Source organism: Melanostigma gelatinosum (assembly GCF_949748355.1).
Source record: "Melanostigma gelatinosum genome assembly, chromosome: 15".
Classification (NCBI taxonomy): domain Eukaryota; kingdom Metazoa; phylum Chordata; class Actinopteri; order Perciformes; family Zoarcidae; genus Melanostigma; species Melanostigma gelatinosum.
In genome coordinates this window covers 7,451,341-7,474,102 of record NC_136648.1, presented here as the reverse complement: position 1 = coordinate 7,474,102, position 22,762 = coordinate 7,451,341, and the positions used below count along the sequence as shown (strand labels likewise).

Here is a 22,762-nt window from a genome sequence, read left to right as displayed (position 1 = left end):
TAATTCAAATGTAATCCGCCTTTAAATAAAGTGCTCTTTATACATAATTCCAATTATATATTAGTTTATTTTAATGCTCGTAATTTAGTTTTTCTAATTAAGTAAAAGTACGTATTCCATCACTGATTAATAGCTTAATGTTTATGTACTGCTATTTCATAACTTTCACAAATCTAAAGATTTAATCTTGTAAAGTTAATTAATTACCATATTTAATTGGACAAAAAGCACTGAGCACACAGTTTCTTCTCCATTTTATTGTGATCCATAGGAACTTGGTAATTTCATGAAGGCATAATGGGCCTTGAGCAGATTACAAAATGCTACTCAGTCCTTCAGCATTATATGAATTGAAAAAGGTCGATCATACAACAATAACAACTGATTATGCAAATTATAAACATGTAACATATTTCACATATTGTATTTGGCATAATGACTAAATCAGCATATGATGGCATTACAAAAGAATTTACATATTGTTAATGTGTGCCTTACTGTATACAAATCATACTGGCAGTCTAAAGTCTAAGAAATACTGTCCTTCATAAAACACCATAAAAGCACTGCTCACACTGAGCATCTATTCTCAAAAAGAAAATTACGAGATTTGTAGAAAGGTGAAATAAATTTCTTTATTTCTATTTATTATCTGAGTTTGCAGTCATTTGCTGATAGTGAGTAATTCCTCATCATTTTTCCACAGAGCTTATGTCTAATCACAGTTGTGAAGTATTTGACAGTATAAAAATAGGTCCACTTTATTAACAACGTCATCCTCTGATATGGATTTTTTGAAAGATTAAAGAATGAGAAGGCAGCCAAGAAATACAACAATATGAAATTCAATCCCAACCAACAATGTATCTTTTGTGAAATATTATTTACAGATACACCTGTACAACGGCGGTTGACTTAGTAGAGCCTAAATAAATGTATCCTTCAGTACAAACACCAAATCAATACAATAGTGGGCTGGGTCTGTGCATGTCTTTTGCAGCATACTTGTAAAGTGCCTTTAAGACAAAGACCAGTCCAAGTCTTAGTGATGCTTGACAGAGTCCTCTACTCATCTAGCGCTCCTCCTCATGTCCTTCATTATCCTCGCGTCTTCAACCTCAACTTCAGCCTCTTCACCGTTCTCCCAGAGACAGCTCACACTGCCTTCGATGGATGCTATAAAACGGGAACGACCACTGTGAAGAGAACACATATGGTACACTTTAACATCTTTATGATGTGCTTACAGGCTGATATATTAAAACTAAATATGGTTATCTGCAAACTCATAATGATGAAGTACACACAGATGAAAATGTTGCACCATAGATTGATGCAGACAAACGTCAGGCCTAAGAGGCTCCAAATCATGGAAAGTTTCATCCTTTACATTTCCAGGGCAACTGAGTAAACTCCACTGCTGAGGACCATGCAATGTGGTCAAAAGCTCCAGATCTTCAGCTAGATTGTTTTGTCACTGGGCTCTGAGGTTTATTTAGAGTAAATCCCATTTACACCATCCTGGTGATCAGAAATACCTGCACTCACTATTCATGCAGTGTTTCTCAAATGGGGGTACTTGTACTCCTGGAGGTACTTTGGAGTACCACCATTTCAGTAACATTTGCTCAGAACTACAGCGCTCATCTGGTTTCAGGATATTCCAATTATTTTACTCAGAGTACTGAGAGTCAAACTTTGTTGAGTGTTGTCTTTACATGGGATTTGCCGGCGGTAGGAACAATTTAGAATATTGCCACCGCTACACTTTAAAACATATTCACGTACAAATACACAGAACAAGAATCATTTAAAAAGGTCTCATATACAGAAGGTACTGACAGTCAGAGGCACGTTCACAGATGAAACCGATGCGGTCTGTGCAGTAGAAATCATTCCAGTTGGCATTATGGACAAGGCCAGCACAGTCCTCGCCAGCTTCGTGGCCATTGGTCCAGTTATCCGGCTGGCCAGGCCTCCACTTCCTAAGAGCAACAACATGAACAATATGTATTAAAGCTGAAGCATCATACAAGGTGTTTGTTAGTTGGCCTGTTGTTGAATGAAGCCAAGAATCAAGTCAGAAATCACTCAAACATAGTAATTCTATCTGCTTAATTGCAGATTCATAATTATTTGTGAAACCAATTTTGCAGGTTTACTCACTTGAAAATTGGTAAAGTTCCATCCACCCATTTCCAGACATTTTCCTCCTCCCTGTCAGTAAGACCCAGCCAGAAATAGCCTTTTCCTGCAATTGCATCTCTCACGAATTGCTATGGAGAGAGGAGCAAATGATGTTTGAGAGGAAAATCAGTTCAGAAAAAAAAACAAGTCTGCGATTTTAAAATTAGGTTTGTTTCCTTCTTTAAAGTCATTGAATGTTTTAAAGTAACTATCTGGCTCATATCTCGCTTACCTGTTCCTCATCGGCGTTGATAATGAGCATTAGAGATGACATGTTAGTACAAAACTGGTTGGACTCGTCAAAGTTGAGCCTCTGAGGACCAGAGGAGAAGTAATAGCAGCTGTCTCCAAACCTTCTGAACTCAGCTGGGCAACCTGGAATTCATTATTTATAGAATATTACAAATCAAAAGTAAAATCATACGTCAAATGTAAAAATGTACTTAGAATGGGCCACCTTCATTTTAGCATTTAACTCACCAGGTGCTGGAGCAGTGGTGACAGGGGGTTGGATCTGCCGGGAGCCTTGTGGTTCCTCTGCTGGTTTGGGGGGTTGGGGCGGTTTGGGGGTTTCAGGGAGCATAGCGGGCCTCGTGGGTTGAGGCGGCTTTAAAAATGGAGGTGCAGGCGCAGGTATCCCTGGTAGCCCTGGAGGACCAGGAGGGCCGATGGGTCCAACAGGCCCACGAGGCCCATCGTGCCCTCCAGGTGCTATTGCTCCTCTGGGACCCGGAGGCCCCATTAGTCCAAGCAACCCTGGCAGTCCATCCCTACCAGGAATCCCCAGAGCCCCAGGGTTACCTTTTTCACCAGAGTTTCCAGGTCGACCTCCAGACCCTCTCGATCCTTTAGCCCCTGGAAGACCCCGAGCCCCGATTGGACCCTTTGGACCTGTCGCACCTGGTGGTCCAGCAACACCTTTCTCTCCTTTAGATCCCACCAACCCTGGCATCCCTTTGTCTCCCTTATCGCCCTTTTGTCCTGGCTGGCCCACTGTTCCCTGTGGACCCTTATCCCCCCTGAGGCCCCTTGGACCTGGTGGACCTGAAACATAGTAACAGCAGATGAGTTTGTCTGAATGTCCTAGGGTGTTAACATGCTTCAAAACGATCTACTTTGGTATTTTGACTTTAGTTTACATTATTTTGCTGATAGTATTAGTGTACTAGAGACCGGACGTAGGTAATCCAGAACTTATTGTGGTTCTTTAAGATTTAAATCCTTTCATTGCGTAGAGCCACAATTTGGAGTTTACCAAATGAGGGGAGATACTCTGAATTTAATAGTTTTTAAAAACAGCTGTAAAACATTGTTGTTAAAGAAAATGGAAGGACTCGATATTTGTAAATGTAATTGTTATTTTAGTACATTTGGAGAATAAATAATAAATAAAAGTAAACCATCCTATCATTTGAAACATTTTTCACTATTTCCAGGATACGCACCACGTGCATCTCGTGTTCTTACCCTGCAGGATGGTGAAGTTGGTAATAAGCTGTGAGTGCTTGCTGTCCACCAGCTTCATCTCCTCCATCACCACAGAGAGGTCGCTGACCTCTTTGTCCACCCTGGCTGCCAGCTCATCTTGCTCTGCTCGCTGGTTTTTGCTATCTGCCATGACCTCCGTCACACTAACATTCATCCCCAGTAACAGGTCTGTATGTCGCATCACCGTCTCGGCGCACGACCTCAGGCCATTCAGGTCGGAGCTGATCGCACCTAGGAGCTGCGTGGCGAAGCTCATGTTTCCAGTCACACGGTCCATGTCATTCTCATGTCTGTCTAGTCGTGATTCCATCTTATCAAACTTAGATGAGGTGGTGTTATCGTGGTCTCTCTGGTGGTCCATCAGCTCATGCACGCTCTGGCCATGCTCCTCAGTGAGAGCGGAGGTGTTCTGGATCTGGCTGGCTAGCGTGCTGAGCTGAGCCCCCAAGTCATCCAGAGCTTCTCCATTGGAACGAGCCAGGGCTGAGTTATTAGCTGCCAAAACCTGGAGGTTCTGGACCTTTTCCTTAAGCCACTGTGTGTCAGCCCGGGTCTGTCTGGCCGTCTGCTGCAGACCCTGATAGTCATTTTTCAGTGTCTGCACCGCCTGGCCTGCGCCTTCCACCGTCTTCTGCAGCGTGCCAAGCAGATTCCGCTGCTGGGATTGGGTGATGTTTAGTGCACTGATACGAACCTGGGTCTGGCTCTGCACGTTGGCCTGGCCCTGTATCTCTGACTGGAGCCGTGCAGTGTCTGTCTGGAGGTCGTCAATCATGCCACTGTAGGAGGTCAAGGTCTGGTTGACCCCACGCAATGAGGCCTCGCTGCCTTGCATAAAACTCTGCAGGGAGACATGGCCGTTCTGCATGTCATCTCCTGTGATCTGAAGCCCGTCCAGCAAATCCCTGTTCCTGGTCGCCCTGAGGGCGATATCGTTCAGTTGGTTCTGTAAGGCCTCCAGATCTGACTTGAAGGTCTTGATGTTACTTGTGGCATTTCCTGACTTCTCTCCTGTCTGATCATCTGAAAAGGTGACACACACAAAAATATGTTCCTGTAAAGAAAACTAAAATATGGTAAAATGTCAAAGTCAAAAAGCAACTCCTTGCATTTCAAATTTTGTTGCCAGCTATTGGTAAAAAAAAAAAATACATATTTGATATCCAGTCTTGTGTTTATGCGACTTACCTAGTTTCTTTAAGTCTGTCTCCACAGCATTGATCTTGCCTCCATAATTCTGCATGCCCTCTGTGACATTGTCCATTCTCTGGACCACTGACAAAAGAGGAACGAGAAGGTATGAATACAGACAGACAGATAGTGACAATCCAATCCATATTCATTGACACTGCTGTTTAATGAGTACTTTTACTTCTCAAGGAATGATTTTATATGGTATTGCTACCTTTACTTTGGCAATTTGAATACTTCTTCCTCCACTTGTTGTACATAAATATCACACCTAACATGAAAAAGCAGAATTCCCATCGCTAAACTGATTGTGAACAGCAGAGGGTGCTGCTGTATTCATTTCTCTCCAGTAAATAACTGGAAACTCAAACAGCAATTTTGAAAGCAGGATGTTGATGTTGTTAAGTTTTTTTGTAACAGGGCAATCTGTTGATCAATCCAAACAAAGATTTTAGTACATTCACAAATCAATGTCAAACACATGATTAATACCACACTAGTACACTCCGACTCTGGTTCCACTTTCTCTGTCCACCTCACATCCGCAACAAGAGTCCATCTCCTCTCCTCCACCGTTTGTTTTTCTCTCGGCATGTGGGCGCCCAAAAACTGCACTGGGAAACATCCCTGGCTTTCACTGTTGTCATTCCAGAAGTGACAAAAACACGAAACAATAACATGCACTTGGGACAAAAAGCAACAACAACAAATGGAGCCAGTTTTAAAGAGATGTTGGTCTCTTCCTCGAAAATGCTCATTTCTTCATCTTTTTCAGCAGCGACAAATACTGTATTTGTTGCCCATACATTCACTACTTACAACCTGCCCCGAAAAAAGTGACGTATGTCTACCCCACAGTCCTGTATTGGAAAAGCATTTTCGAGTTACATAAGGTTGCTAATTTGAGTTAAGGTTTATTGGCTGCCTATTGTGAAGTCATGAGCCATGCTTAGGCAGTTACCCAACATGAGGCCCAGCAGATTAATGCTGATCAATGCTGCAGGAGCACAAACTCAGTGACGCAGCAGCGAAGATGTTGATCAGTGCAGAAAGCTCTATTTGTGTTTGCCGGTAAACTACTGCATGTGCTGTTTAAAGAGTGCAGAAGGGAAACAACACAACACACAGAAAACAGCCTTCACTGGTTTTCTTGCAAACGATTTTGGACACTTGTAGCCCTTTGTGAGTCAACCTGTGGTTCATGAGGCAACAAATTGCAACCAAGCCATAAAATCTCCTCTGGGTTGCGAAGCCAGGGCAGTCGCTGCATGGTCATCTGGTAGACATTAGAGCCAAACCACCAAAATCACAGGGGCTTCACGCAAACACAGACCCAACGCTGGAAACCCCAAACTCCTGACAGCACCCACAGGGCACGATTCAGATTTAGATCCTAATTTGTCGACCATATTTTGATGAAAATCATTCCTCACTGGATGAATGCCTCGTGTTGTCTGTCCAGGTCAGGGCGCCTGTGGAACGGGTAGAACTCAAGGATATTTTGAGGTTTTCTATGAGAGATTGGGGCCACAAATGTGTGAGACTGAATAATACACAAAGTGCATTCCATGTTGATGGTGGAATTCCCTTTCTGTTTCTATTCAACATCAATGCCCTGCTTCAAACGGGGAGAAATGGCAAAAATGGGTTGCAGTCGGGACAATGTTGCAAAACAACCGTGTTTCCAATCTGGAGCTCTCCAAAAGATATCAATTCAGGTGAAAGTAAACCATGTGTTCTGTCCCTTCAAGCGATAAATCTTAGGCTGGACTCTCTGACTTGTTTGGATTTAGTTTCACATTCTGTTGCAGAGATATGACCCTTTGACTTTCATCACACCTCAGAGAGACGGACAAAGACAGAGAAAGAAGGCACACGGGGCACATCCTTCATTTACTGTTTATGTTCATTGGGAAATTGTCAACAAACATCTATCTATACGAGTAATGCTTTGAGCTAAATGACAGCGTCAGCACGCTAAACGTGCAAACAATGACAACGTTGACTGGTTGATGTTTCACAGGTCATGTTTCCATGGTTACAATCTTAGTTCAGCATGACAGCGTGCTAACATTTGCCACTTTCCAATGTAGGCTTTTAGTCTTCAACCAAAGTATTGGTCGAATTAAGGATCTTGACCTGATTGTGGTGCTAAATGAAAAGTCAGGAGATCGCCAAAGTCAGTAAGATGCATCCTCTGGGGACCCTGAATGTATGTAGAAACATTCAGGGCAATCGGTCCAACATTAGGCTAAAACAAGAGAAGATTAATATAAAATAAGATATCTTATCCCTCATTGATGTCTTAATTGTGCACAATTTAAGATTTATTTTACTTTTAAAGAACTTTTATAGATTATTCATCAGTAGATTTTAAAGAATTGTGAAGATGAATCGACTGTGACTCTGAAACACACTGTTGTTGTTGTCTTATTTGTCTGTGTTGAATGTAAAATTATCGAATTGTTGTGAGGTCAAGTGCAGCAGAAACATGAAAAACACAGTTCTGTTTGGTTCAGACCTACCTTTGTATCCGAGGACGGCCACTGCTATGGTGAGCAGGGCACAGAGCACATAGAGCAGTGCAATCGCCGCCCTCAGCGCCCAGTCATTTTTGCACTTGGTGCACTCCGTTCCCTCCTGAATTCCTGCAACATACAACAGAATTTGAGTCACAAACCGGTGTATAGTATTCAGTAGGTCTGAGCAGTAGTAACTCAAATGTTGTGCAGCAGGGGAGTTAATAAAAATAAGGTTTTCATTAACAAATGGGATATTGTTTTTCATTTCAGAACTAAGTTTAGTTCTGCGTGTCTAAAGTGGGACACGCTGTGCCTTTCTTCAGCCAAGTCTTAATTGAAAACATTTGCCCTCGTGAATATATGACTCAATGTGAAACTCTAAAAAACGCTGCGCATGTGTTCGCCATACGACCCAGAAACCGAGACAAACCAGTACCATTGCACTTTCTGTGTCATTCCTCGTTGCCATCCAGCCTAAAATCACAGTGCAGTGAAATCTTTGGGCATTCATGTCACAGATGTTCACTCGTCTTAACCCTTTGTCCTGAAAACAACCAACACCATGTGATACAATGCTAAACATTATACTATCGGCAGGATGTAGGCGAGTAGGATTTGGTAGGATTTGGTGGTATCATGCGGTGTGGGTGCAGATTGCAACCAAGTGAATACTCCTCCGCTCACCCCTCCCTTTTCCAAATCTGCGTAACATGAGCCGCCGAGTGCAAAACCATGGTAACGCTGTTCACCTCGCTCCAAGGCCATCCTTACCGAAATAACACTACCTTAGGAGCAGCGGATGTTTTTTTCGGCTAATCTGTCGGTTTGATTACAACCTGTCTGATCACTTGACTGCTTGTGCACCATTTTGCATTTATTTAATTTACAAAACATGGCCCTTGGCAGTTTGGGTAAGTCAATTGTTGACATCTTCACATGACTTCAGAGTATCAGAGGCCTGTCTCTGTCCCTTTAAGTCATGTCACCCGTGATGGGACTGAATGTGTAGCCACAAGAGGCTCCATCCTTCCCAGCAGTGGGCCCGGACCACCAGAGGGGTACTGGACCCACACATCTGTGCAAACATCACATCTGACCACCTCAAAGGGGCCCATCTTTGGACCCAGACAGAGATATGCAGGCCGCTGTTGTCCTTATGTGTGCCGAGCGCCTCATGATGGGAGCCAGTGTGGCGAGCTCCATCAGAGAACCCCGCCCCCCCCCCCCCCCCCCACTGGTCCTGACCACATGCTGCTTAAAGGACAACATCACACCATGTAAACAAGCAGCAAGCAGCCGACCTTTCGCAGGTTCTGGGTCAAGAGCTCAGCGGGGGGTGGGATTTCTGTGTTCATTAGAGTTTGAAGATGGCAGCAGTATCATATGTGTGTATCTCGTGCTTTCAGGTTCACTGAATTTCGAATAGTTTCTCACAGTCAAAACTCTTTCACCCAGACTTATTGGCCTTCATACGTCAATAATTAACTTTTCTACAAACCCCCCCCCCCCCCCCCCCACTATCAACATAAAACAACAGATTCTTCTCGGTACAATGCCCTCACATACCTTTATTATTACATGTTTGATTGTGTCGTAAAACACAGAGCATGAGTCGTAAAAAGCATCACTGTGACATTTCTGTCATCAGTCTGTCGTCTCAAATTATGCTGATGACTGGACTCGTTTAGATGTTTTTCAAGAAAAAAAAAGATCAAATCTCTGGTTCTGCTGCATCCGTTTAGAAAACGTTCTATTGTGAATCTGCCATTTTTTAGGAGTAGAATTCTGAATCCGTGGTGAGGCGGCAGCAATGGAAAATGCTCCATCACCTTTGGATTCTAACTTGGAACATATGGAGGTTCAAGCTATTTGGTCATCATGGGAAACGTTTGTGTACGATGGTAAAATCATAACCAAAGATGAAAGAGCCTTAACTGTCAAGACTTCAACTTTAAGGTTTCTTGAGTAAACAACATCACATACTGGGCTGTAGAACCTGGCAGGGACAGCTTTCTCACAGCAATGATGCTTCCACTGAACTAACATGGCAACTCATTCTGGGCAGAGCAGCCAGTGGCTCCATCCAGGGTTGAAACATTTTCCTACTGGAATGTTTTCTGTTCTCCTCAGAGGGATTTTGCATAAGCAATGCAGTCATGATGTAAGTAAGTAGCTGCACTATTCTGTTAAATGGAATCCATAAAGAAAACAAAACTACTGGGGTTCTTTATTCATACTAGATGTGGGCCAAGTAGTTCTTTGATGCCTTGCTTTGTCATAATTGCATCCATAAAGGTATGATAATGTAATCATTATGGTAAATTATAGTAAACATTTCTGAGACTGAACTCATACTGTCTACCCTGATGATGATAACCTAGCACGCTACATACAAGTCTTGGACAATCAAAATCATCAAATACAATCTTTTCAAAGCAAATTCCAAGGGTTATGAACATTTAGATGGAAGAAAATCTTCTTTGCGTGTGCTGCCTACTCAGCTTTGTGTTACAAACCCCCACGGTGTACCTCAGTAGCGTGCCATGTTTCATATCCAAAGAGCCATTGAGACTTTGTGCTGTCTACGCATAAACTACCAGAGTGTCAGAGTACTGACACATACATGTCATGAGCTGACTGAGAACACATCGTTTAGCTAAACTAAGTCTCCCCCCCCCCTGCCTGTTGAGATTTAAGGAGCTGGACGGAAGCCAGGACGTCCCAATCAGCAAACTGGAATCCAGCCAGATTATTCCCAAGACGTACATAAATGCAACAAAAGCGTAGAAAGAGCAGAGGTCACATGGAGAATACTGTACCTAACATATCATAGCTGTCAAGTGAGAACCATGGAGCTCCAGGCCTGTTTTTTAGTATCTACATAATCATTTATGGGCTGAGTTTATGGACCAAGACAAAATAAATATCCATGAGCATTTACTTTATAACTGCTTTTCAGCCATGCTTTCAATAAAGGGATGCCATTGTCCATTGGACATTTCTCAACAAACGAGTAGATTACCATTTAATTAGCTAAAGACATTCATAATGTCCAAAGGAGGAACCCTAATGACTCAGGTGTTCCCCCGACTTTTACTCGAGTGCCACCAGCCTGACACCATCTTATCTTATGGATTATCATGACATTTGGTACCGACATTCATGTACAACAGCGCCATCATCAGGTCAAGATTAATTTATCAAATACTTTATGACCCACTACCTGCGAACTAATGACACCCGGCATCAGCTGTACTTCATATTTAGTGACAGCAAATATGTGCACGCTAACAGGCTAAACTAAGATGTGAACATGGTAAACATAATACCGAAACATATGAAAATGTGCACGTGAGCATGTTATCGTGCTGATATAAGTATCGAACTCAAAGGACCATTGTGGTGAAGTACAGAGACTCAGTAGTCTTGATAAAATACAACAAAGACACTGTGTTGAAGCAACAGCACCAACATAGATATCCCTGGAGCATCTCCTGGAATGTATGTGACCAGCATGAGAGTTGCACAAATAACTCATACTAAGCAGAAGTTATGGTCAGTTGCGGTTCAGCTTTGTCGATGTTAATTAGCTCACAGCTGAGAAACTGAAGAATAAAAGCAGAGAAACAGCGACAACGAGAAAAGAGGCAGAGAGATGGGGGCAGTCCAGAGCGGTGTCTGTTAAACAGCTGTATTTCATTTGGACTCTGAGTCAGTCAAAGAAAAAAAAAATTCCCAACACTTATTCCCTTCTTCCATGTACCTGCCATGAGACTTGCCTGCATGCCCAGTCTCACTCCTAGCTGGAAACTTCCATGGCAACACAAAGAAAGCCTGTACAGGCTAGAGCCTTTTTGTGTGAAGACCCTTTGTGCAGAGTGTTAATACGATGTTATATACAGTAACTGGGTGGCTACCACAGCCGGATGTGGTCATACAGACAGGCCATGCCTCTCCACTCCACCTGGATCAAGTCTGACGGATTACAATGCTGCCAAATGCTGAACTTTCGACTCCGATTTCCAAAGGGAATTGAAGTAGTTATGGTACTATGTGGTATTTGTCAAATGTACAAACTGTCAAAACTTACATCTAATTGTGGCTCAAGTTACAGTTTGTAATTTCCATAATCAGCCTTACTGAAACAATTTGGTTTACAAAACTTGCCTCAACAAACCAAAGCAGACATAAAAATATGTATTCCACAAACCACAGCGGATCACTGAGGATGAAATGCAATCTTCAGACACACAATAATAACAATGTTTTGTTTCTTTCTGAGTTAATTTGCCTCATTACTCCAACCCGCTTGAATGAAGACTTTCAATAAATTCGTAATTCAGACATAATACTGCTGTCTTGGCTCGGCATACGATTTCCCAAGGCGCCCATTCAAAAACATCTCATGTATAGTTGAAGGTATGAAAAAAAGCAAGAATGAGGGGAAGAGTAAACAAGACAGAGCCTACAGCCATGCGAGCGGTTCTGACGGGCTGTTCTTAGGCCCAGTGGTGCCTTGAGCTGAATGCTGAAGTTTAACATGTGTTATGTTTCGCATGTTCCCAGTCTTGGTTTAGTGGGTTAGCATTGCTCAGCACAAAGTACATCTGGGGCTGATGCTCCAGTTTAGTTTTGTTAGTTCTACACTTGAATTTAGGTAAATAAAGTGAATTCATGGGTTAATGGCCTTCTCTTTTGCAATACAATGCAATTTAGACAGATAAGATTGATGTAATTATACTCATTAATCTTCCCCAGTGCAGCTTGGGCTTGAAGAACTTGTACCTCCGGCTTCTTTCTTGAGACAATGTTGAACCTACAATTGAGCTAACAATGTGCACTGTGCTCGTGGTGTCCCCCTCTGGCCCTTATAGCTACCCCGGTAATAACAGTCGCCAACTGGAATGTTAACAAGTAAACACTCTCAAACAGGGGAAGTTACCACTAAGAGAAATTACGAAGACATCAGGGTCCCTGAATTGCTGAGCTTGCCTGGGCCATGTTTCTTTTCACTTTCTTATGACACTTTAAATCGGGCCCTGGTCCTCTAGAACATCTGGACCTTGTTACAGTAGAGCCAAATCAAAGGGCGCATGCAAACAGTTGCTGCATAATCCCCTCATGCCAAGCATCATAAGAATAAAGGGCTGCGTTCTTTTAAAACTTTGTCTTCTGTGGGCTATTTCGGGTGTTTTTATAAGAACCCTTCTCTGTGGTACTCACGATGAGTCAGGAGTCAGGAGTCACTGATAATCAGTTGTTACACACGTGAATACAAACCAACACTGTTTTAAAATCATCAAGTCTCTTTCTCTGAAGGGCCGACGATTTGAAAAATGTACACAAAAAAAAAGCATGATATGGTAATTTTATAGTATCTTCAGCATTCAACATTACAAAGCTTTCACTCCCATCTAGAGCATTACATTTCCAACAAAAATGAACGAAATTTACGGCAACGAAATGTGCTCCTTTAAAACAGACGTTTAAATTACCATCATTCACACATCCATGAATTTAGAAAAATATGGAAACCATAAACTAACTTTATTGGCCTGAGAGGAGAGCTAGAGACCCCCTGGCTCCTCCTGCTCATGTTCCAGTGTTGGCATGTCGAAATGAAGTAATTTCAAGTAAAACCGGACCATGTGAACCCCAGAGAGACAGAGACAGAGGGGGGGAGGGTTGATCCTCACTTTCACCATGTCAGTGACACCACACGAGCATCTATTCTCTAGTCTTTGACTTATGACTTGTTAGAATGTGCCAAACATGGTTTTCTGCCCTCACTATGCATCCATGTAAACAGTTGTGCAGTGAGCTAAACTCGCCGATATTAAAGGTTGCTACCATAAACAAGGGATGATGATAAAGTTGTTGTTCACTCACTGCGAGGTTGTAGGGTACAGATTATAGTGCAGACTCTTGCAGAGGCTAAGCACAGCGCTGGTATACACCATCAGGTCAATGGTCAAAGTTGTTATAATTTGAAAAGTAAAACGATTACAGTATATAACTTCCATAATAACATCAAAAATTTGCCCAACAGTAATCAACAGTTAGCTATAGTTACTTAGAATGTGGTATTAGCATACCATTAGCTCCAGAGAGAGCGAGTATATGGCTAGTTAGCTTGGCTAGCAGTAATGTAACAACTGTGACAATTACAACACTGTTATATTAAGAAGAGTATCTAGAGATAATGCTCCAACACGGTCATTCAACCTTGGTTTTGGTTTAGAAAAGAAGCTTATCAATGTTAAAATGTCCCCAAATCACTAATTATCTTGGGTGCAGCCTGTCATGTCAACCAACGGCTGATCAGGTTTGGCTCAAGAAACCAATCTCAATCCTAAAAAGCACCTCTCTAATGTGAGCTACATAGATAATATTTGGTTCCAAAGGCACAGTGAGTTATATAGTCTGCCAACACGTGAAACAGGATTACAATAAAAGAACGCACATGGGACAAGCACTGGCCACTTCGGTGACAAAACCCACTTTAAACATAAAACAGCGTCTGCCACTGATTTAAGTAATTTACAGGGTTAGGAAAAGTGCACAAGAGGGTCCAGTAAAGCCTGAACTTACAGGAAGTTGTATTTCTGGACCAAAACCTCCATGTGGCAATGTGCTGAGCCTCTGATCTCGTAATTTCTCAAGAACTAGTCTTTTCCCACTGCCAGGAAAAAAGTGTTGCACTCTGTTTGTGCTCTGTGGATTACATAAGTGTGATCAATGTCAAACAAATCTATAATTGTAACCATGTTTGTATTTTATTTACAATGGCTCCCACAGCGAAGCCTCACAGAGAACTATCTGGGACTTGGAAGACATTCAAAAAGCATACGCAGTGAGATCAATCAAAAAGCCTGACACCTCCTAATCTCTACCTCACCACAATAACATGAACACAAATAAACTGAGACATAGTTTTTCACACGGGTTAAGAATATATCATTACACATTCATGTCAACTGAAAGCTGCTGCTCAGGGTGTTAACTTGAACACTGGAGTTAACGCCACAGACCATCTGTGCAGTTGGGTTTTGGTGTGGTCACGCCTGCTGGGTGGCCCACCGTGGAAGCACTTAAGATATTGAATCAGCAGCAATGATCACCCAGCCTGATGATCGTCCGCCGGAGTCTGTGCTGTACTCCATCCTATCACCACACACCACTTTCAAGCTTCATTGCCCAGTAGAGCCAATAAAACCACAGAGTGTGGACCCAGCCAGCCGTTCAGCCAATACTGACTTTACGTTTTCGGGGTAAGACGCTGACCACAGAGAGGGTGGTCTAACTGCCAGCTCAGGCCAATGCAGCTGCACTGTGGTCTATGTAATGCATTGTTAAAGGGAGATGTTTCATGTAGGAAATATTTTCTTTCAACCATAGTTCCTGCATGCAACATAGAAATGTATCGTTGGTGCAGTCTAGTCATGAAGAAGGTTTTAATTGCATCTCCTGAGGTTCCGGAGATCTCTCTCTCTTGTTGTTGTCACCCATGTACAAAACATTGTATTCTCAAAGCATTGAAAGGCTCAAGGCCTCTGAATTCCTGCCCTATCTCCAATCATTCAGTTAATCAAATAGGTCTGTTGCTGTGCCCATTGACAGCTGTTTCCACAGTTGCAAAAACAACTCGCAACATCAGAATCTTAGGACTCGGGGTGTCATCTTCCTGTGCTGGAGCCAGAAAGATACTGACAGAAAAATGGCCACAAAAATTGCAACAAGCTTTGATGTTACTGACACCATATGCAGCTTGTTGAGAATCAATGCACAGAAATAGCATCTCTTCAATCAGCAAATTGGCCAATATGACAAAACATTTGAAAAACCTTGAAGATTCAACAGCAGCATCCCATTCCAGGAACAGTATCTCCATTAATCTGGTTCATCCACAGATCGTGCTCTCAACAACTTTCAGATGTATAGAAGTGCCAACAGGTAACGATTTAAACATCTTGCACACATGTACACACTTGTACACACAATGTAATTTGTAAAAAATAAATAAATAATGTAATGCTTTGGCTCGACCAATTCAATTTCATTCCCCTCAATTTAACTGTAAGAAATCTCAAAACAAGTGAGAAGATCTGTTTTGGCACAATGCGGGGGAACCAACACGAAACTATTGTGCCAAACTACTTAAAACGGTAAAGTTGATGCTGCAATCGTAAAAGCTGCTCCAAGTATGTTCAATCAGGCGGTTCTGATATTTTTCCTTTGCAGCAGATGTACAGATGTGAATACACAAACGCATGCCTGACTTGAAACAGTCATCTGAAACACTTGAGAACAGAGTCCAACGGAAAGAGCAAAAAACTCCACAAGGCTGGCTCCTTTGCACAACACTCAGACATTTTTCAGTGTCTCCAGAAAAACAAGTACTACAGTGTAAACAAGAAGAAAACAGTGAGTGGTGTGCTCGTGTGTTGCCAACGTAATCACAGCCAGAGCAACAAACACAGCACAGGCTGGTCTGAGAGTTGAACGGTGAGCTGCAGTGACTCGCAGCACAAAGACAAATACACATTCTTCATTCGAGCTTTCTGCTGTTTTTCAAAGAGAGGAAGCAGCAAGGTTGATGTTGGCCCTCTCCGGAGCCAAGAAAACCTCCATTAAGAGGAACCAAATGCAGAACTTCTTCAGCATATCTGAGGCTAGTTGACAGAAAATGGAGTCAGACACGTGCAATACTTGTGTGTATTATTCTTGTGATTGAGCCAAAAACCTGCAGGCAAAGGAGAGCTCGACAAACATCCATTATGGGGAAGAAGACGCCCGATCAGATGACAGTCGGTTGCAGGCGCGTCGTTACCATTGGCCGACGCATCCCTCAGAGACACGTCGCACGAAATGGTGTGAAGAAGTTTGATGAGGTGGTGAGGCCGACTTCGGTCAAAACACCGACGGCTATATACAACACGGCTTACTGACAAAAGCTCCGCTGAAACTCCAGAACTGTCAAGTTTTCGATGTGAAATCCTTTTTCATTGGCATCATGAGTTAACCGGGGTCTTTCTCTAACATCTGCAGTGCGATGTCTGTACAGCATGCGTTTAATAGGTGCCTGCTGTAAAGATAAGATGGAAGTCAAGGCAGCTGGAGCTCATTTTGGACTCCAAGCTTGATAGCAAATGGAGCCATGCAGGAGTTCATGCTGTTCTATAAATGAAAATGTTCAATGTATGACACCAGGGAGTCCATATTAACTATTTGCCAGTCATACTATCTGCATGTACACCAATGCTGAGCACTGCTTGCTGCTACCTGCAAATGTAACTCCCTCTACCGCCCTTCTGTGTTTCGATTTATGTGAACTTTTTCTCAGTAAGTGTTCATGTTCATTAAAATGTTTGCTCAGACTGAAACGACTGTGATGGTTACTGCAGAGTTAGTGTGGTTGAGGTTAGGTTACAGAAATCATGGTCACGGTTGAAAACAACCCAACAGTATTTGTTGGTCTACAACAGTAGTCTAGACTCTTGTGTGAAACTAAGATGCACTACAGGCCCATCCACCTCTCGGATAATCCAACCTATCCTATTTCAATGATTTCTATGACTTCTTACGAAAAGTTATTCCTTATTTTTCATGCATTTTCCGAAGAATGTACAGCAACACATGTCAATTCACGCTTGTGAATGAAAAAATGAAAAAATGAAAAATGAAAAAATGAAAAAATGAAAAATGAAAAAATGAAAAAAAAGAAAATTGTTATTCTACTCTTTAACAGCTAACAATGGAAAGAAAGTTGATGCCATTTTCCTTCTGAAATATTCTACTGGCTGGTGAGATACGTTGCAGCAGATTTATTCTCATCACCGTCTGCATTTGAGTCATTCTCATCTGTGTTAAGCTGAGTGTTAAACAGAGGTGCAGGGGTTTGTTCAGCTGACCTGCAGCTGACCTACGCCTGTCCCAGCTCTCACGCTAACCAACGCTCTCAGCAGAAATCCTCACGGCATGCTTTACGCTGGCCCCTGCCAGGACGTAATGATTTGTGTCGTGTCTGGGATGCATTCCCGCCTGCCTGTCATTGGTCAATCCAGGTTTGCCCCACCATCCTTTTGACCAGTCACAGACCGCTCTTGCAGCTCTGCAGATCAGCTCAACAACGTCGGCCCAGCAGTGCGCTGTGTTGTTTTATCTGCCTCTCTTTTAGTTTCCCTGTTGTTAACGTCTACTTCTCTGTAATCCTTTAATGTTTTCTCCATCTTTCGTCCTCCTCTGACTCACTACGCTCTTTATTGAAAACATGAGCAGGTTCATTCGGTTTCACCAGGTTTCATTAGAACGACAGAACACCAACTGCATGCATGCATGCCCTGGAGGGGGCTGTAAGTAACAGGCAGGCATTCCCGAAACATTCTTTTCTGGGAATAAAGTCCCCGTAAATTAAAACCACTCGCTGTTTTGCTCCCAAAAATAAGTCGAGCAAGGAATGCAACTCCTCGGATGAAAATAAAACGATTGACAAATGTTTCCCCCTTGAATTTGAAAAAAATAAAGCATATTAAATAAGGCAGAAGTAACTACTGAGCACCGAGGAACACTAAGCTCAAGGAAGCACGCTGTAAAATATTGAGATAAATACATATTTGTGAAATTATCTCCAGCTGAGGTTGTATTTTCTCTCTTTTTCCATCCCCCTCTTCCCTCGACACATTGCTAACACAGCACAGCTCAAGCATAGACCCTGAAGGCCAACAATGCCTTCTCCCTCTCCACCTCTCACTCAGGGTATATAGGTTTGGACTGAATAAACTTCCAGTGTGGATATAGGAAGTGGCTCAGCAACTTCTCAGGTTTGGACATACTCTCAGTGGGATAATAGACCTCTTGTGGAAAGCAGATGTCAAAATTAGTCAAGGACTTCATTCCTCTCCTTACTGAGGACACGCGAGAAGCATAGAACATTTTCTACGCCAGCACACAAGTATGTGTGGAAGCCACAGACAGATAGTGTGTGTGAAAGGAATCGTTAAAGGTTTTAGAAAATACGATTACTAATATAATTCTATTTTTTCAATTGCTGAGAGCGAGATGAGAAGATTGATATCACTCTTGTGTCTCGGCGCTAAATTTGGAGCTGGGGCAAGGCGGTAATTAGCTTAGCTTAGCATTAAGTCCGGAAGCAGGGGTAAACAGCTAGCATGGTTGAAGAGTAGGTTTTCCAGCACCTCTGAAGTTCACGAATAGACACATTATATGTAGTTTATTCTTCTGTACACAAATAGAAATGAAAAACTACAATTTGTAGTTTTAGGGTTAAACACGCAGACGTAGTGACTGATGAGTGTCTTGTTGTCACTGCGGTGGAGATGTTGCATGGAAGTGGACAGATGGGTAGATTGTTAGGATATAGTGACAGCAGTCGAGCTGTTTCTCCCTGTTTCTCCCTGTTTCCAGGTTTTATGCTAAGCTAGGCTAATTGCCTCCTAGCTCTAGCTCCATACTTGATGCAGAGACATAGGAGTGGTATCAATTTTCTCATCCAAGCCAAGAAGCATAATTCCAAAAATGTAAAACTATTGCTTTTAAAAGAAACCCTGAATACGAGTTGAGAAACAACAAATGATGCTTCAGAACAGAAGGAGTAACTCTGTGGCTCACCAGTTACAGTTTGTTGTTGTTGTTGTGTTAATGGCGACGTCTCGTCAACGTTTTAACATGTTTCAAGCAGTGAGTATTTGATACTCAACAGCTACATTTTTGGTCGAGTGTTCCTTTAACCTTTGCTCCCGTTCAGCTGCTTAGTAGCCGGAGGTCAAGTAGCGGGAGTAGAAAGTACAGATGTTTTGAATAAACAGGTGTTCATTAATTCTTGTCAGAATCACACGGATTATTTAAAAACCGTTTTGGAAGCCAAAAATCGTAACTCTCCTCTTCTTGTAAAGACCACAAACACACACAAGATGTGTGCACATGTGTAAATCTATCGTGATGACACACAATGTGGACTCCTACTGCACCCACACTTCCTAACACACGACTGCTGAGTGTCTGGATGAAACACATGCTCGAAAACACGTCTTAAATCAGAGCGACCACTGTGACCGTTTCACCTCAACGTGTTGAAACTTGATCTCTGTTCTGGGACAGAAGCAGGAGAAAGTTATCGAGAGACACAAATACATCACACTGAAATTATTGTTCTTCACAAGCCAGAGAAAAGCTACAGCTGTGAGCAGTAAATAACAGGAACAGTGTCTATGAACAGTGGGACACAGTGAATTTAAGCAAATGTTTATGGTAGATTGGTGTATAATACAGAAACTAAGTATGTGGTAAGATTGTCTATGATGTCTATCATGAACTTTAAATATACTTATAATGTAATTTTAGTTATGAGCATCAATTCCTAAATATAAATAATGTTTTATAACACTATTTACCTTTTGTATAAATAAATAACTTTTTTTCCGCAGGGATCATAATGTGTTATAATGCCCATAGTTTTATACATTATAATATTTTCATAATGCCTCATTATGTGATTATTGCATTGATTTAATCACGGGGTTTTTTCACTTTACTTAAAGCACCCAATGACCACTTTGAGTAAGTTATTGTCACATTAATAATGATGCATATATAACTCAACGACACACCCGTAAAGTTTCGTGCATCTTGCACAGTTGTGATGCAATCGAAGTGACAAAATCTGTGGACAGACGGACGGACACATAAACACCTGGCTGACTCACGCACAGACTCACAAGGTGGAAGTACCTTGAACCTGTCGCTGTGGCGGCTGGTAACATCACTCTGACCGACCTACATGGGCCAGAGCATCATCAATCTTCTTGAATAACTATTGATGCGGAAATGTAACAGTATATCTCAGTGCTAGTTGTCATAAGACGTTTTACATATTTTGATAAAACCTCTCCTGGTGGAAATGGCCGTGGCCTGTATCGTGCTCAAACTCAAGGAATCTGTTTATGTAACATTTTAGAACGTGCTACACACATCTGGAGAAAGTACCAACATCTGGTCAATGGGTATAACTTGTATTGCCTGATGAGTGAGTGAGATTACGAACCTGTCTGGAACAAATTTGGATCTGAGAACCAGATACACTTGAAGAAAAGCAAATCAGCATTGACCCATTTCGAAACAGATTTTTGTTGGTTTTAGACCAAGTTGTTGTGTGTAGTTTTGTGCTGAGTGAAGCAAAAGCACACTGAGATGCTGGTAAGGTTGCAAAGTCAGGCAACTGGCCGGCAACACCCAGGATGCTGCGGTTCCCTTTCCATCTGCTGTAACGGTGAACTGAAAATGAAAAGCAGCAGCCAAAAATAAGTTTGTTTCCGGGAAATGAGGTGTGGCCTTCTTTTAACCTTGTGAATTTACTACCGCCAAGATAAATATTGAATTACATTTGAAAAATATTCTTTACGTAACCATTTGGAGAATTGACATCACTGATGTACCATAAGGGATACGAACCAGTGAAGGATCACAGCTGGAAGTCAAGCAGTCACTTGATACTCACCAAACCTCTTATAACCAAAGGACTGCACCTCCTCCTCATCAGCAAAATCGTCTGGAGGGAGAACAAAGAAATAAAGTAATTAATAATCAATTAAAGATATGATGAGTTGTGAAACTACGAACACATAATGCATCCAAACAGTAAAAACAGAGAAACTGGAACACTACTTCATATTATCACATCAACACGTTGAGTGGAAATCTTTTCTTCTGCATTTGAAATAATATTGTTTTCTTTGTTCAGGATATAATGTGTTCATGCTGTGACAACAGTAAGACGCCTCAGTTGTCCTTAGTTAAATACATGTTTATTACAACATAAATCCCATCGGAGAAGCTCTTGGCACGGCATGTGGACATGGAGAGACATACAAAAAAACTCCCAGTGACATTACATTGACGTGAAGAAATAATGAAGAAAGCATGGTCGCTGCCGCCTCTGTAGCTCTGTTAAAAGCTACAGTCAACCCTCCCAGGTGCATGCTGGTCCTACAGAAGTCCCATTGCCTCTCACTGTACAAGAGCAACAGGAAGTGGCTAACATGGCAGTCACATTAAAGATGGACTGTGAGAGCAAAGAGTTGTTCATATGCATCTCCACAATGCAAAGCTTTGTGTTAATCTTCTAAAATGGACCACTAGGCGGCAGGAGTCATGTAGTGCTCATTCAATGTAATACTGGACCAAGAGCCCTTGTGAGTGGGTCAGAATGCCATGCACGATGCTAATTTAGCAACATCCAAAACATCTGGCATCTGAGAATCACATCTGGCAAACCTAAAATAAACCTTTATTTAAATTCATAAGTTGTTAACCAATGGCCAACATGACTCGCACACTTTGGGGTCTGTTGTATTCACTAATGCGTTGAAAGGGAGCAAATCATTGGATTAAGGGTCCGGTTGGCGGGTGAGCATGCGCGCGCGCGCAGTTATAGCCCACCACAATAAAGCCGTTCATGCACGAGAGTTAAACTGAATCAGTGTTTCCTTCAGCTGCTTCTTATTTCATTCAGCCAAACTTCTGATCCGACGTGTACACGTGTTTAACATAGAAACGCACTTATGTCATGTGTATTTTTGTTTTGTTGTGAATAGTTCTGTGAGTGTAGGTTAGTGGTTGATGTGCAGCAGCAGCAGCCAGATGCAAATCAATCCCAAGCAGAGTCCCCGAATTGAAACCAGATGTCAGACGAGAGATGAAGCCCACGCATTCCTCTCGTCTCAGACTGAGAGAAAGAGGCAGAAAAGTGACAAAAGAAAAGTGCGACGGGAATAATGCACGCACGAGCAGAAAATCAAATAATGATCAATGAAAACTGTGGCGTGTGCTTCATTTCTGTCTTTCTGCCTCCTCTGAGGGAGCCTACCTTTCATTGTGCTTTACAGGACTCTACCGTTGTGAAGCTGTTGTTGTTTGAAGTCACATCCACAGCATCGCAATGGCATTTGCCCAAAAGCTCCCTTTGAGCGCACAGCACCTTGGATCTGCGAGTATCCAAAAATCCACAGTTTGTTGGAGTAGAGAGAAATGAGAATTCAAAGCTCCATCCGTGAGTCCTCACACCCTGAAGTGCAGCAGGTAACTAAGGAACGGACTAGTAAGCAGGAGTTCCCAGAGCAAGAGAGACAACTATCTTATTGATCTGGTAGTCTGGAGGGATGCTGGGGTCAGGGTGTATCCTAGTCCGCCTCAGCACTCTGCTGGTACCCGCAGCAGTAACCGGAGAAACTCAAAAAGTGAAGGAATCCAAACGTGAGAGGAAGTGGTGCTGCTCGGAGAAACCACGTGTTCCCTCATCTGTGCGCACCGTCTGCACCCCTGATATTGTGTGTGCGTGTGTGTGTGTGTGTGTGTGTGTG

General features: G+C 42.4%; 1 protein-coding gene across 1 annotated transcript; it reads right to left on the bottom strand.

Moving 5' to 3' along the window:
• Window positions 1-258: 258 nt before the first annotated feature.
• Window positions 259-22,598, bottom strand: colec12 (collectin sub-family member 12). Its single transcript, XM_079284531.1, has 10 exons — window positions 22,270-22,598; window positions 20,902-20,952; window positions 7,392-7,514; window positions 4,864-4,950; window positions 3,655-4,698; window positions 2,668-3,231; window positions 2,420-2,562; window positions 2,167-2,276; window positions 1,843-1,985; window positions 259-1,196 (listed from the first exon to the last, which is right to left on the bottom strand). The coding sequence occupies exons 1-10, from the start codon at window positions 22,274-22,276 to the stop codon at window positions 1,177-1,179; spliced, it is 2,292 nt and encodes a 763-aa protein (XP_079140657.1). The 5' UTR covers window positions 22,277-22,598; the 3' UTR covers window positions 259-1,176.
• Between the last annotated feature and the right edge of the window lie 164 nt (window positions 22,599-22,762).

Excerpts from the sequence above, each read along its gene's own strand:
- colec12 (XM_079284531.1), bottom strand. Across the intron at positions 4,699-4,863 it reads GACAGACTTAAAGAAACTAG|ATGATCAGACAGGAGAGAAG; the intron begins GTAAGTCGCATA and ends TCACCTTTTCAG. Across the intron at positions 2,563-2,667 it reads CACCACTGCTCCAGCACCTG|GTTGCCCAGCTGAGTTCAGA; the intron begins GTGAGTTAAATG and ends AATGAATTCCAG.